This window comes from Castanea sativa, chromosome 9, assembly GCF_040712315.1.
Source record: "Castanea sativa cultivar Marrone di Chiusa Pesio chromosome 9, ASM4071231v1".
Lineage (NCBI taxonomy): Eukaryota > Viridiplantae > Streptophyta > Magnoliopsida > Fagales > Fagaceae > Castanea > Castanea sativa.
Window position 1 is genome coordinate 1659020 of NC_134021.1, and position 16467 is coordinate 1675486.

At 34.3% G+C, this 16467-nt stretch overlaps 1 protein-coding gene across 8 annotated transcripts; it reads left to right on the forward strand.

Moving 5' to 3' along the window:
* The first annotated feature begins 2291 nt into the window (after positions 1–2291).
* LOC142610583 (TMV resistance protein N-like) lies at positions 2292–15874 on the forward strand. 8 transcript variants are annotated; one of them, XM_075782426.1, is made up of 8 exons: positions 2292–2616; positions 3059–3575; positions 9305–10460; positions 11467–11745; positions 11935–12813; positions 12888–13627; positions 14466–14712; positions 14854–15874. In XM_075782426.1, exons 1-6 carry the CDS (start codon positions 2493–2495, stop codon positions 13575–13577), a joined length of 3645 nt encoding a protein of 1214 aa, XP_075638541.1. In that variant the 5' UTR covers positions 2292–2492; the 3' UTR covers positions 13578–13627; positions 14466–14712; positions 14854–15874. The 8 variants fall into 8 exon arrangements, with proteins under 8 accessions (XP_075638541.1, XP_075638543.1, XP_075638542.1 ...); XM_075782428.1 differs by having other exon boundaries at positions 15111–15874; XM_075782427.1 differs by having other exon boundaries at positions 15117–15874.
* Positions 15875–16467: the final 593 nt, after the last annotated feature.

Here is a 16467-nt window from a genome sequence, read left to right on the forward strand (position 1 = left end):
CAATGCTTCGTTTTAAATCTTCATGAAAAGTTAATAAAAATCTTTTTTTAGAAAAAAATTAAGGCTCAACACACAGTTTTGACAAAAATCGGAAAACAAGCCTATTGACTAAACTGAAATAGGTGACTGGAGACGATCTCTCATTCTGTTGTTGGTTCGGTGAAGTGGTTGGAATTGAATATAGTATTTCACCACAAATTGAACTGCACGGATATATGTATGTATATCCCACAAAACCCATCCTCCTCTCTCTCTCTCTCTCTCTCCAAAGTCCAAACCCAACAACCCACACTCATACTGAACCCAAAAACCCACACCAAACCCAATATTCCAGTAAGCTAGAAACCTATAAATCCAAATAATCAAAGTATATCTAAGACAAACTGTAGCGAATTTGAAGCAAATTAAGGTCAATCAAAGGTGAGTCTCTTTAACCCTTCATATTTTCTCTTTGATTTGATATTTTGATACGTGGATTTTAATTTTTTTGATATGTGGTATTGATTTGTTGGATCTATGGGTTTGATTTAGGATTTGTGGGTTTGATTGGTGGATTTCGGCTGTAGGTTAGATTTGGGAAATTTGTGGGATTTTTGGTTGTGCCAATGAAACTAAGCCACACTAGTGCCCAACAATTGGGAAGTTAAAGAATTAATTGTTGGCAATCATGACTGAAGCTAATGAAATGGTAAGTGGTTCCTAAGGTATAGTGGCAAGTTTGCCGAATAACTACATCGTGAACACCCTAATGTGAGCATTGAACATTGGACCTCTTACTTTAAATTAAATTTCAAAAAAGTCTAGGACCATAATTTTTTTTTACAACTACATGCTACTACTATGATATGAGCATGACAGAGTGTAATTGGTGAAAAAAAATGGTGGGTCTATATATAAATGACAGTCAATTACTTACAATTTACAACATTAGAGTTGTAGAGAAATTATAAGGTCCTCATGGTAGACAAGTAACGTGGTCTACTATTCCACTAAAAGAGTTCCATCTGTTTAAAATTGTTAAGTTATAAATTTTTTTTAAACAAAAACTAATTACTGATTCAGTAATTTTAAACAAATAAAAATATTTTAATAAAATAGTAGACAAATGATGTAATCCACTAAAAAACTGTATAATTTTTCAGAGTTGTGGGTCTTGTGACAAATTAGTTGCGAAATAATTTGTCATATAGAACTACTCTCAAATTTCAAACAAAAATAAAACTTGCCATTTGTAATTTAAAATTTATAGTAAATATTACTAGAAATTTAATCAGTATTTCACAGCTGGTTTCCACGAAGTCTCGGTCCTTTGCCACGCTCACAAAGATAAGACTTGCCATTTGTAATATAAATTTTATAGTAAATATTACAGTAAATATTACAAGAAATTTAAACGGTATTTCACAGCTGCTCACCCTGAAGTCTCTGTCCTTCAATCCTTTGCCAAATTATGAAGCATTATTTTTCTTAGGGAAAAGACAAACCAGCTGTGATGCATTGTTTAAAGAGAAATGATAGCACCTCTCTTAATAATATTTAATAACTTACAGTCTGGTCACCACGAAGTCACTGTCCTTTCATCCTTTGCCACGCTATGAAGCATTATTTTTATTAAGCCTGGTTTAGAAGGAGGAAATGAAATGAAAATAAATGATAAGAATAATTTTAAAATATTTTTCTTTTTTTTTTGTTTGTGAGTTTTAATGAAGGAAATAAAAAGTCCTTGTTTAAGAGTTTAAGTTTGAGAGAATGAAATAGGTAAGAGGGGACACTCATTCCTCTCTATTCGTTTAAAATCTCAAATTTTCATTCTCCGAAATTAGGAGGACTGATAAGAAATAAAATTAGATTTAATGAATTTTTTACGAAAACTCTCAAAATAGCCCTATATATTTAACTCTTTATTTTAAAATAGAGATTTAATAATAATATTGTCATAAAATAATTTAATTCCATTCTCTCATGTTACTTCTAAATAAAATTACTTACATTTTTTTTTTCCATTTTTTTATTTTAAAATATTTAATCAAAATTACTTAATTCTATTTTATTTTTTTCATTTCTTTTCCTTATTTATATAGATCTCATTCTTTTCTTTTTCCTTTCATTATGATCATTCTTTTCCGTTCTATTTTATTTTATTCTTTTATGAACTCTGAGGGCTTGGAAAAGACAAACCAGCTGTGATGCATTGTTAAATCGAAAGACATTTAATAATATTTATTAACTGACAGCCTGGTCAATGCAAAATCACCGAACTTTATAGGTGAGAAGAAGACTTGTTGGCTTGACTCAGAACAGGGGATGCGAAATTGTGAATAAATCTCCCTCTTTCTCGCTTACACACACACACGCGCGGAGAAAGAACAGGAAACTTATCTAGTAGGAATTAAATCAGGCGTTGTTTCAGGAGAGTTTCGATCACTCTCCTATAATTTGAAGCTATAGTTTGATTCTTTCACTTAATTCTTCTCTGACCTAGAGAGAGAGAGATGGGAATGTTGGACAATGCGAAGTGGCTGATACTAGCGGTGGCGTCGAGTGTGTTCATTGGGACGGAATTCATCTTGAAGAGGAAGGGTCTTAAACAAGCTGGTTCCACTGGTACTCGCGCAGGTTTGTCATTTTTCTTCTTCTTCTTCTTGTTTATGAAGTTGGGTATTTTGAAGTTTGTATCGGATCGCTATGGAGTTTTTGTTTGGCGGAGAAATTGGTGAATTTAGTTTGGATTGGATTTTTGTAAATTCCATTCTGGATTTCAATGTATTAGTGTTTAGATGCAATGTGTGTTTGTGTTTGATATAGAGGTTTAGTTTGATTTTGCTTTTTGAAGTTTGAATCTTTGTATTTGATAGGAAAAAAAGAACGGTATGTTCTCAATTTTCTCACATATTCATAACTTTTATGTCTTTCCTTTCACTTCGCCCTTGAGTTGAAAAATCCGCATCAAATTGTTTTCTCTTTCCTTAATTTTCTTTCCTTTTAATATATTTCTCTTCTTTTTAATTGAACGTATCTTTTTTTTTTCTTTTTTTTTTTTCTTGGATCTATATTATAGCTCAAGATTTACAGGTTTCCATGAGCACCCAAGGAGCCTCAACTTCATCACCGTCTTCTTCTTCAACACCTCGGTGGACATACGAGGTCTTTCTCAGTTTTAGAGGCGAGGATACCCGTAAAGGCTTTACGGGTCATCTATATAATGCTTTGAAAAATAAAGGCATTTTCACCTTTATAGACGATGAAGAACTTGAGAGAGGAAAATTCATCTCACAAGAGCTCGTGGAAGCCATAAAAGAATCGAGATTTGCTATTGTCATTTTCTCAATGAATTATGCATCTTCCACATGGTGCTTGGATGAACTAGTGCATATTGATAGATGCATGAAAGAGACAGGAATGAAAGTTTTTCCAATTTTTTACCATGTGCAACCATCTGATATACGGAAGCAGGAGGGAACTTTTGCAAAAGCATTTGATAAATACAAAAAAGTTTTTAAGGAGGAGATGGTGGATACATGGAGATCTGCTTTGACAGAAGTGGCTAATCTCTCTGGATGGGATTTACAAGATAGGTATAATTTTCATGACAAATTTATTTCTCATATATAAACACCCAGTCTTATTTCATATATCAGGAAGTATATAATATAAATGGTTATTAAAAAAATGTATATTATGCATGTATTGAAATATTGCAACATATACTTGTTTAATTTTTGTTATTAGAAATAGTAGGTGACCTTTTTTATTTTTTATTTATTTATATTTAGTGAGACCTCTTCTTTGGACTAATAATAAAAAAAGAACTATTTTATATAGGGACATAATTTTTTTTTTTTATAATAAGGACTTAAAAATTTTAGAATCCGCGAGGAGGAAGTACTGATATTTACAAATTACTGTTCACGAGTTTGTGGACAAAATAATAATAATTTATTCTGAAATAAATAAAAAAAATTTATTCACTATCTGTCTCTCTGCACTTCTTCCTCAGTCTCTCTCAATCTCCGAAACTCTCCTCTCTCAACTCTCTGCACTGCTTTCTCAATATCTGAAACTCTTCTCTCTCAACTCTCCCTCGTGATTTTAGGTAGGATCTCCGATTCTCTCATCTCTAAGTTCTCCGTGTTCTAATGGTGGTGGATCGGTGGGTTTGGGTTTTGCTCACGGTGGTGGGGACCGTGGATTGTTGTTTTTAATTTATGGTGTTGATGGTTGGAGTTTGAGGTCTGAGGGAAGTGTCCTTCAGATTTTCAGTGGTGGTGGCTGGTTGGTTGGTTCGGTGGTATGGGTTTAGTTGTTCTGGTTTGGGTATGGGTATGTGATTGTTTTGATGTGTTCCAATTTGGGTATGGGTATGTGGTTATTCCGATTTGGGTGTGGTGATGTGGTTGTTTTGATTTGTTCCGATGGGTTTGTGGTAAGTGGTGGATGATGGATGGGTTTGTTGTTTTGGATTTGTGGTTTGAGGTGTTTGTTGATTGTGGCCGTGGGTTTGCTCGCGGTGGGCCTGGGTTTTGCTTGCCGTGAGTTTGGGTTTTGCTCACAGCGGCGGGGATTGTGGGTTGCTGCATTTGGTGTTGATGGTGGATTGGTGCTAGTCTATCCACTTCAAAATTTTTTTTTTTTTGGCGTTGATGGTGGATTGTAGATTTTTGTGGGTTGCTAGTGGTGGTGGCGGCGGTGGTGGTGTCAGGTGTGTGTAGTGCAGGGTGGTGAGATTGTGGTGGTGGTGGTGTCAGTAGATTCGTGGGGGTTCTTGTCCAAAAAGAATGAGAGGGAAATAATAAATAAAAATAAAGAAATGGTAAATAAAGAATTAAAAACTAATATTTAATTTAAGCGGTTAAAGAATAGAAACAAGTTGGTATAATAGATAGTCTAACGTTTTAGATGGTAAAATAAAGACCAATTTACAAACTAGGATGTTGGTCACAATTGCACTTCCAACAACTTTGACAAAACTTATCCCAAATACAATTACGCACACAAAACTACATAAAAATGAGAGAATAAGTACATAATACCAAAAAAAAAAAAAAAAAGAGAGATAAGTACATAAAATTTGTCACTAAATAAGCCAACAAAACTTGTACTTAACAATCTATTATTTTCATTATATTTTTTTGGTAAATTAAAATTTACTCTTTGTGATTTGGGATTTCGCAGAATTTCGCTTATTATATCCATACCCAAAATTTTGGATTGAAATGAAACCATTAGGATTCTACCCAAATTAATAGATTTTGTATTTTTTAGACTAATTCATCCCTCAATTTCATTTCTTTTTTCTTCTTCCTCTTCGTCCATTGCAGCATGGTCAAGCACTTGGGTTGGAATTGTGAGGGGTTATTTCTTCAAGCTAGTCCATAAAGTTGCTCACAAGTCTCACATGTGTGAAAGAACTTTAATTTAGATGGAGCCCTAATGGTTTTAGGATTTAAAGAGTAATTGAAACTTTGTATACTAAATTGTGAAATGGCCAAATCAATGGATAAATTATATATATTCTGTTCCTTTGGTAAAATAAGATAAGTTCAGGTGAAAATACTATATTGATCTTTACATTTTTGGATCACAGTCAATTTGAATCTTACAGTTAACTTAGTATGGAAAACATTAACATGGCAAACGGTGTGCATTGTTGAAACACTTGAAGCTTACGTGTCAACTAAAATAATAATAAAAAATGCCACATCAGCATTTGAATAAAAAAATTTAGGTTAAAATGCAAATTGCATCGACTAAGTTTGGCTGAAATTCATTTCAATCTTTTACCTTTACTTTTGTTCAATTGAGTCCTCTAAGTTTCAAATTTATTCAATTTAAGCTTTTTGTCCAATTTTGTTAAAAAATTTACTTTAAAAAAAATATTATTTTCACAATGAAAAAATCTATAAAGCATAGAACAATTTGTATAATGATTCAAGCAATAAGAGTGTGCTCATTTGTTACTCTTCTCTCTTATCTCTAGCAGGCCTAGCTATCCTCGAATTCAACTACCACACTTTCCTTAAGCTTTCTCTTCGTCTTAACATACTGATTTTCTTTTATTATTATTTTGACTTTTTCTATTGAATTGAAACTCCCTCCCTCACACGTTTAGCCTTTAATTTATAGGTGTAGTGCATTACATTTAGTTCCCTATTCTTGGAAAGAATAATATTGTATTTATTGATGAATGCAATAAGGTGTTTAATTTAATTTAGGAACCTAATGTACTACACTTAAGGTATTATACCTTAGTTTATCCTTAGCCTTTTGTATTAGCTTGTTTTAGAAGCCACTATTTTATTCTCATATCTCAAAATTCTTACAGAAGCCAATTACCCAATTCCCCAAAGGCAAAAGCCTCTCACTTTCATCCAAATGCTCTCACATTCTCACTCAATTCATCCATCTTCCTTAATAAAAAGTTTTTTATTTGTAGGTAGGAAAAAATGACATTAAAATCTTGAGATGTGCAAAATTCTTCTTTTTCCTTTTCAATTATATTTTAGATTAATTTCTTTTTATTTATCTTATAGTTTATAACTTTCTTTCTTCTTTTTCCTTTAATTTATTAAATCAATTGGTAGCACTAACTTATAAAAAAAAACCTTATACACATGTCGGAAATAAAATATTGGATTTGCCTTTGATATTTGAAGAAGAGCAAATCTTGAAGTTGATGAATGGAAAAAGATTTCATGCTGAATGTTGTGTTCTTATTGTGTACTTGGAGGCACATTTTTAGTTGATTAATAAAAATTTTACTTATATATAAGAAAATTTGATGTATGAAAATTTATTGGTGCAATTATTAGTAGGGGCATCACCTGATTATTCAAAATTTGACAATGCCTTTAAATGTAAAAGTGATATTAACTCTTTTTTTTTTCCCCCTTTTTGGCCATAAATCTCTATTTTGGTTGAGTTTAAATTATTTTATGGGAAATTAAATGTTTCCACCATAAACTAGACCCTATTTTACACTTACCCCCCAAACTACAAGGATTCACAATCAGCCCCCTAAACTAAAACATGTATAACACGTTTCCCCCTCCTGTCATTTTCTTAGTTCAGTTGGAGGGAAAAGCACTTGAGTCATGTGACACTTGTTGACATTGAACCCATTAACACCACCTGAAATGACCACAACGCCCTCCTTAAACCAAAAGTAAATTTCCAATTTCCCCTAAAATCTTGTTTGGTTGGAAAGAAACGAAAATGAACAAGATGAACAACAAACCTAGAAAATGAACAATGCCATAGGAGATCAGATAACAAATCAACTATGATGATCAGCGAATTCAAATAAATAACAAACCCATAAAATGAAATATGCCACAGAAAGATCAAACAACAAATCTAGATGAACAACAAACCCAAAACATTAACAACAAACCCAGAAAATGAACTATGCCACAAAGAGATCAAACAGCAAACCCAAGATTACAACATCAAATCAAACTCAGACACAAACCTCATCCCAATTCTCCAAACCCAGACTTGATTCAACTCTCTATTTCGGCTTTATAGGCAGCTAGATATGAAAACCCTTGACCTAAATGTCAAAATTTTAGGTTGATTGCCTCACACCCAAGTAGCAAATCGACAAAACTACTTAATCATTGCCAGTTGAAGGAGGTGCTAAAACCCAAACCCTAACCTAACACGTGTTGTAGTGATGGTCAGAATGGTGGGAGAACAACCACTTTTGACCACATTCTTGTGAGTTCATACAACTAGCTTCTTCTCTTTCTTGTTGACGAGTTTGGGTTGAGGTTATTGTACAACTAGCTTCTCTCTACGTCGTCGGCAGGTTGTGGTTGGGTAATCAGGTTCGGGTCCGTGTCAAGGCTTATTGGGTGTGTGGTTCCTACGTGCTAAGCTATTATGTCAATAGTATATACACAAACCAAGAGATAGAGAGATTCAATCTAGGTTCAGTGAGAGGGAATTTAGGTTCAACGAGAAGGAATTTGGAGAATGATCTATCTGTTTTTGGTTTCTCACATACTCTTATGGATTCATTTTGGAGAGAGATTCACTTCTTTTTATTTAATTTGGTTCAACGAGAAATTAAACTACGCGCTTGGCTATTATGTCTTTGTATTTTCTTTCCCCTTTTTAAGTTACTAATAATGAGGGGCATTTCGGTCATTCCAAGTGGCATTATTGGATCCATGTTAGCAAGTGTTACATGAGTTGCACGTGACTATGTTTTTTTAATCTAACTTAATTGGAAAAGTGAAGGAAGCGGATAAAGTGTTGCGCAAGTTTTAGTTTGAGGGGGTGATCATACAGTCTTGTAGTTCAAGGGAGTAGGTGTAAATGGGGTATAATTTAGGGTGGAAAAGTGTAATTTCTCCATTATTTTATGGTTGCTTATAGTGATTTTGTTAAATTTAATTTCTTGTTATATACTTATATTTAATATCTATGAATGTTATGTACTAATGGTTGTTCAAAAGATATGAGAAATCTAGAGCAAAAAGTGACCTTAATAATGTTTAATTGATAGTTTACATTGAAAAATAAATTGCTCAAAATTTCATAATGGAGATGATAATGGATGGATTTTTATTATATGAAAGACCACTATTGATTATAATTTTAATGGAGGATGCTAAATACTTCTTTCTTTTTTTTTTTTTTTTTAATATTTGTTAAATATATCTATGGAAAATTATAAAACTCATGTACACTCAAGAAAAGTATAGAAAGGATATATAATTCTCATATAAGATAATTTTGTTGATGTGTAACTTTTGTGTATATATAGATATATAGTAACTTAAGTTTTTCTTGAATTGCAAATTAATATGATAGTTTAGTCTCGCCCCCCTTCCTCCAAACAAAAAATTCTAGTTTCACCCCTGATTGGGTTTATTATAATACAAGATTTGTACTTCACTCATGTATTAAAGATGTAGCTCTTAAGAGTTTCCTTTGTAGATGTATACTGCAAGACTAAACCATGTAACTCTCATGTGTTCTTTATTTTATAGTTCTGCTTCTGCTAAGGGTAGTTACATCCACGAATTTAGTCCACGTAATTCTCTTCTGTTCTTATATGGGTAGTTCTATCCACGCTACTTGAGCAAATGAATTCAAATGTGTTTAAGCAAGGATACTAATATTTTTCTTCCTCTTGGGTTTTTTTTTTGTTTTATTTATTTATAATTGGTTTGGATCATCATGTAATTATTTTCTATCATGTTCATTGGCATGAGTTAGAATTCATCCAACACATTGGGAGAAATAATAAAATATTTGGTTTGGCCATCACATGAATATTTTCCATCTTATTTTGCAGGCATGAGACAAAATTTATCCAAGACATCGTTGAAGAAATATGGAAGAGATTGAATCCAAAATTCTCAAGAATTAACAAAAACTTGATAGGGATAGAATCTATCGTGAAAGAATTGATCTCTTCATATTTAGATTTTGGGAATAATGTTTGCATGATAGGAATTTGTGGTATGGGGGGAATTGGAAAGACAACTATTGCTAAAGTTGTTTTTGAAATGTACTCTAATCAATTTGAAGTTTCTAGTTTTATTGCTGATGTTAGGGAAAAGTCAGAAAAAGGTGATTTGCCTAAATTACAAAAACAATTTCTTGAAGAAAGTTTGGGGGGAATAAATACAGAGATATATAATGTTGATCAAGGAGTTGCCATAATCAAGGATAGGTTACGTCATAAAAAAGTTCTACTTGTCCTAGATGATGTTAATCATGTGAAGCAATTAGAAAATTTGGCTGGAAAGCATCAGTGGTTTGGATCGGGGAGTTGGATCATCATCACAACTAGAGATGAACATGTGTTGGTTGAACATGGAGTTCTTATAATACATAAGCCTAATGGACTAAATAATGATGATGCTTTACAACTTTTTTGTTCAAAAGCCTTCAAAAATGAGCAACCCAAAGAAGATTATAAGCAGCTCTCTCGGAAAGTTGTAAAATATGCTAGTGGTCTTCCGTTAGCTCTTGTTACATTGGGTTCTTTTTTAATTGGAAAAAAAATAGATGAGTGGCAAAGTGCATTGGACTATTTTAAAAGAAAACCTGCAAAAGGAATATTTGATATGCTTAAAATAAGTTATGATGGACTAGAAGAAGAGTGGAAGGAGATATTCTTAGATATTGCATGTTTCTTTAAAAGGTGGTCCAAAGATGAAGTAATAAGTATATTAGAGAATTGTGGTTTTAATGCAAGAATTGGTATAAGTGTTCTCCTGGACAAATCTCTAATAACTGTCATAAAAGACAATGAAGTATTCGGGATAGCTCATCGACCCCTGGACAAATCTCTCCTAACAGGAGGCGAAGAAAAATTGGGGATGCATGATCTACTACAAGAAATGGGTGAAAAAATTGTTCGTCAACAATCACATGGAAAGCTTGGAAGGCAGAGTAGATTGTGGCTTGTTGAGGACTTGTTTAATGTATTGGAGAACAATATGGTAAGAAGCTATAATTTTATTTTAGCAAATAAGATCGAGGAAGTATTGTGACATAATTGTGTTTAATAAATTAGTTCTTGAAAAAAAAAAAAACTTCAATAGGTAAGTGGTTACCTAAGTATCTAAGTAACAAAATATAGAATATGTTCATTTAACATTCTAATATATTGGCTATGACGATTTCTTAGAGCATTAACGTTAGTTCATGTAAAATTGACAGTCTATTTTAACATAAAAACTTATTTGTTCTATTTTACATACTTATTTTTCAAAAACACCCCACTATATTATTTATTTACACTGCATTTCATTAAACACTATTTCATTAAGTGCAATTTCTTCTTTTAGTTATTTATTAATTCACCCGATACCTCCCTTCTCCTCAAGCAAAAACCACTATCTCCCTCACACATGGTCTTCCTTTCCAAACCCATTAAACCCGAGACACACTTACACACTCTCTCTCTCTCTCTCTCTCACACACACACACGCACACACACGGTCCACACGGAAATCCATCCACAACCAGTTCTGCAAAGATCCAAACAACTAGATCCTCCCTGATTTGATTGGCGACCATAGTTGATGATTACAACCCCCCCCCCCCCAAAACACCGATGGTGAGATTATGAGTTCATCCACATCTTGAATCTCTATTGTATGCTTTTTTGTGCTACCGATTGGATTTGATTTTGGGTTTGGGTTAATGGGTTTGAGTTGCCGTTGGGTTTGATCAAAATTTGTAATGGGTTATGGTGCTGGTGCTGGGTTGCAATGGTGGTTGGACGGTTTGGGTCGGGGAGCAACTGAGAGAGAGAGAGATGAGAAATAATTAAAAAATATAATAAAAAACTATAGTAACCTCTATATTTACATGGTTAATGTAGTTTTGTAAATGTTTTACACATTTTTTTCTCCTTTAAAGGCTTTACTGTAGTAATTCTAATGTTCTTAATTCTTATCATTTGCTGGTGTAAATCTCAAGTGTTTGCTTTGGAAATCATAGGCAACAAATGCAATTCAAGCCATAGGCATCACCAATTGGAAAGCAGATTTCAACTTTGAAGAATTTCCTGAAGTTTTTTCAGAGATGTCTAATCTTAGATTATTAATAATTGATGGGTTGCGCATCCCAAATGCTCTCAATTGTGTTCCTAATGGCCTAAGACATCTTTCATGGAAATTCTGTCCGTTAAAATGTTTGCCATCTAGTTTCCAACCAAAGGAACTTGTTGGGCTTGACTTGCAGAATAGCAAGTGTGAATATCTTTGGGAAGGAGCAAAGGTAATTTGGTTCTTTTAACTTCGTTTTTATTATTTATTATTTCTCTTTTCTTTAAGTGTAGCTACAATATAGTGCCGGTGTATTTGTGCTTCCTCCTTTCATTAATAAGGTTGTTTTAATTTCAAAGAATTCGTTACTTATTAAACTAAATTCTATGTTTAATGGATTTTTTTTTCTTCTTTTTAACAGTGTTTAGGAAAGTTAAAGTCAATCAATCTTTCCTCTTCCGAGAAACTTATTAGGACACCTGACTTTTCAGGGGTTACGAGACTTGAGATACTAGCACTTGCACAGTGCACTAATTTGGTTGGGTTACACCCATCTATTGGACAACTCAGCAAGCTTAAAAGTTTAAATCTGAATTCCTGCGAATCTCTTACCAATCTTCCCAGCTTGTCAGCTAAAATGGAGTCCCTTACGTCTATTGATCTTTCTGATTGCTCAAAAATCGAGAAGATTCCAGAATTTAAGGGAACTATGAAAAGCCTATCGCAACTTAGTTTGTGTTGGACTGCTATTGAGGAACTACCACCCTCATCAATCGAGTGTTTGACTGCCCTTGAAATTCTAGATCTAAGAAAATGCAGATATCTCAATCGTCTTCCAAGCAACATGGATAGTTTGAGGTCTCTTAAATTTCTCAATCTTTCCGGATGCTCAACACTTGCCAACCTGCCAGAGAACTTATGGAAAATAAAGTGTTTGGAAGGACTTGATATGAGTTGGACTTATGGACTTGAAGGAATAAAACTTAATGGTATAGGCTGCTTGTCCTCGTTAAAATATTTATCACTAAGTTGGAACGATTTTGTCACCCTGCCTGCAATCGTCGGTCAACTTTCAAAACTTGAAGCTCTTGATTTGAGCAACTGCGAGGAGCTTCGATCAGTGTCAGAGCTTCCATCAACCCTAAGATATATAAATATGGAACGTTGTTGTTCCCTAGAACCATTACCAGCACTGCTTAGACAAAGCAATTTGTCACGACCTTATCCTGCCCCATTTTTTCGTGGGTATGATGAGAGCAGCGGTGGAGTGGCATTTACAATATTGAACCATTACCTACAGGTAATCTCTTATTTCTCTCTCTTTGACTCTTTCTCTTCACTTGTTAAATGGAATATCTTTTTTTTTGGGTACAGGGACTCTTCTGTCAAAAACTTGGATATGAAACTGCTACCAAAAGAAAAGAGGATGGATCTAAAACTGAATTTCAAATCATTATTCCTGGATGTTTAGTTCCACGGTGGTTAACTCATCGAAGTTGGGGGAACTCAATAAGCGTAGTGTTGTCTCCAAATTGGTGTAATAGCAGGTGGATGGGATTCACTCTATGTGCTTTTTTCAATGGATATGTCAATTCTGGTTGGAGAGCTCATGTGAAAGCCATTGGTGATATGCCTCACAGTCAGTATGTCTCTAAATTTCATTTTGGGTCATTTAGGACGGACCACGTTTGGTTGTTGTATTTGTCTCGTGATGATTGGTTTAGTACTGTTGGGAATGGTGAATGCAATCGAATTGAGGTTGTATTTGGAGTGGACTATGAGCCAACAGATGATGTGTTGCAATGTGGGGTCAGTTTGGTATACGAGCAAGACATGGAACTGAGGGAAGAGTTAAACCAAGCAAATGCACAATGCTGCAGCAGTAGCGGTGTCATTACTTATGAAGGTTGGGATGGTGTCCATTGTGGATTTGTCAATTCAAATACTTATGAAGGTTGGGATGGTGTCCATTGTGGATTTGTCAATTCAAAGAGAAGCTGTGATGAGTGTGATGACTCTGATGAGTTTGATGAGTGTGATGACTTTGATGAGTGTGATGACTAAGCATTTATTTAATGTGAAAAAAAATGAAATATTTCCCTCTTCATCCAATGGTAATGACCAACTCCAGCATTCTTCCTATTATAAGTCTAATCCTAATTTATTTTATTTTCTTTCTTGCCGTACTCCAACATTGTCAGATCATTATACTGCTCTAATAAGAAATTTTGCTAATGTAGATGGTTCAAACCTAATTTTGCATCCTATTTATGGTTGATCAGTGTTCCTTCTTTTATCTATATGAAAACTGAAAACCGAGTTCTCTCATTGTGTGTATTTGCTATTTATGCTTTGAGTAAATTTTGTTGGTTTTTGAGATTGGTACCATTTGTTAAAATTTTTTTTTCTTTATAAAAATTTGAGGGAGAGAGACAAGGGGAGTAGAGAAGTTTCTGCATCTTGAAGAATTCTCATATAGTTTCTTTTTTTTTTCTTGCTTTTACTGCCATTGATATTTTGCAGTTTGCACTAATGATTCTTTGGTTAACTCTTACAGATAAGATTTGAGGAAATTATACATTAATAGTCATCAATAAAGAGATTTTTTGGGGGCAGATTCATATTTCTGCAATTTCTCTTACCCACTCTTTGATTTGTTTCGACATTGAAGGTTTTAAAAAAAAAAAAAAATACATCCATGTGCAATTTTTTAGTTGGATTAATATTGATGATACTGCCATTGGGTTTTATAGTTGATGAAGTGGCTAAGGAATTTGAGAATGTTATTTTTATTGTTTGGAATTTTAGTTCTTAATTGAAGATTCAAGTACATCAATGAGTGCATATGTATTGTTTGTGAAAATGTCTGAATGAGTTTTTATTTTTATGTATTTTTGTTCTTTGTTCGTGATTTTTCTAAGGCTTGCATGTTAATTCGTTTTGCTTTTGCAGTTAGGAAAAGACTGTGGAGTAAGGGGAATTGGAGAAAGAACCTATTTTGGCTCTTTTTTCGTTGGATCTCAAGAAAGAGAGACTGAAAACAGGAAGATTCAATGACATATTTTAAAAAGTTTACATGGTTAAATGAAAATCAAGATTTGAGGCAGTTGTCATATGATAAGTATCTTGCTAATTGTCTTAAATGACCGTCTGTGTACACCATCCTTGTCCTTGTTTACAAATTTATTTACTCATACAAGTAAATTTTCTTTATATCTTTGTTTAGTTATAACAATGAAGTTATTTGTTTGCTGTCTTCTGGAGTTGAATTTTGTTATTCTTATATAAAAAGATTAGTTCATGTAGAAATCGAGTAATAAATCAAATATATTATTCCAAGTTTCAGGTGTTCGGAGACTTTTCTTGTTGTGATAGTTTGGTTGAGATATATAGCCCTTTAGGGTTTCTTCCGTAGATGTAGGCCGTTAAGCTGAACCACGTAATCATCTTGTGTTATTGTGTTCTATATTTTATGCTTTCGCTTTCGCATCCATAATAGCATATTCAACATGGTGTATCAATGCTAACATTTAACACTTATATAAAAAGATTAGTTCGTGTAGAAATCGAGTAATAAATCAAATATATTATTCCAAGTTTCAGGTGTTCGGAGACTTTTCTTGTTGTGATAGTTTGGTTGAGATCCACCCATCTATTGATTTTAGTAAATTTCATGGCACTGAGACTTGAAGAAATGTAGTTGATAGATGGTTATGGACTTGGAAGCTGTTGAGGGCTAATTCGGTTAAGCCCATACATAGCATCAGATTCAAGTATCGGAACAACCCACAAAGAGAGAGGTCTAAAGTGGTTTTTCCTGAATTCGCCTACTCACATATCCGCAGTTCCCGCAGCAAGTAGGGGTCCCACTTGCACACAAATTCAAGTAAGACCCCAGGTCCAGTCCTCATCAATACAAGCATCTTCCTCAAGCAAAGCAATCAAGGAAAGTTCAGAACTCACTTCGGCCATGGTTCAGTAGCCTTAACAAAGATTCACGAAAGGACAGGTCCTACGGTCCTGTATCGGGCCACCATCAACTCCAGGGAGCAGGGTCAAATGGCCTAGCACCTCGGAGACAAAGCAAGATGCAAAAAACGAGATCACATATTGAAAGCTTGTTTGAGGTGAGAAATTCCAGTAGCAGGAGGGAGAAGAAAAAGCGAGGCAAGGACTTCCTCTTCTCAGAGGATAACAGGCAGTGCCCAAATAAGCTAGAGAAACCAAGAGGTAAAAGGGGGGGCTTACGAAAACTCAAGTCTAAATTCTCACGCTATGTAAGGGTAAAGAGACTCACTTGTAGGGGCAGATGAAAGAAAAGAGAGATCACAATCATTGAGAGAATACAGAAAAGCTTTGAATTTTGTTTCTCTTTTGCTCTTTTTTCTTTTCCTTAATTCTCTGCTCTATGCATCTTGGATCAAATAGTCCTAATACCTCTTCCTCATCGTGTCCAAAAATGCCTCCAAAGTCAAAGAGCATCAAGAGAGAGAGCAATGATGCCTCTTCCCACGTACCAATACCAGATGTTGCCACCCTCTATAAAATGTTGCAGACCATGCAGCGAGAATAGCTAGAGCTTGTTGAGTCAGTCAAGCAACAGACAGACTATAAGCAAGCAGAAGGAAAATGCTGTGTCTAATGAGGAGATTGGCTCTACCGCCAATAACCAGCAATCTATCGTTCGAAGGCCTATCCAATAGAGTTATTGAATAAGCCCTATCCAAAGAACTACAAAATGCCTATCTTCGTCAGCTATGATGGGACAAAGGGGAACGCGATAGAGCATGTCAGCAAGTTCCTCAATACAATGGGACAATATGCTGGTAACGAAGAGCTATGCCTAAGGGAGTTTTCTAAATCCCTTACAGATTGGGCTTCCACGTGGTGTACCAGACTCCCACCAGGTTCTATCAGGACTCGGGATGAGATGGTAAACGGTTTCTGCAGTAAG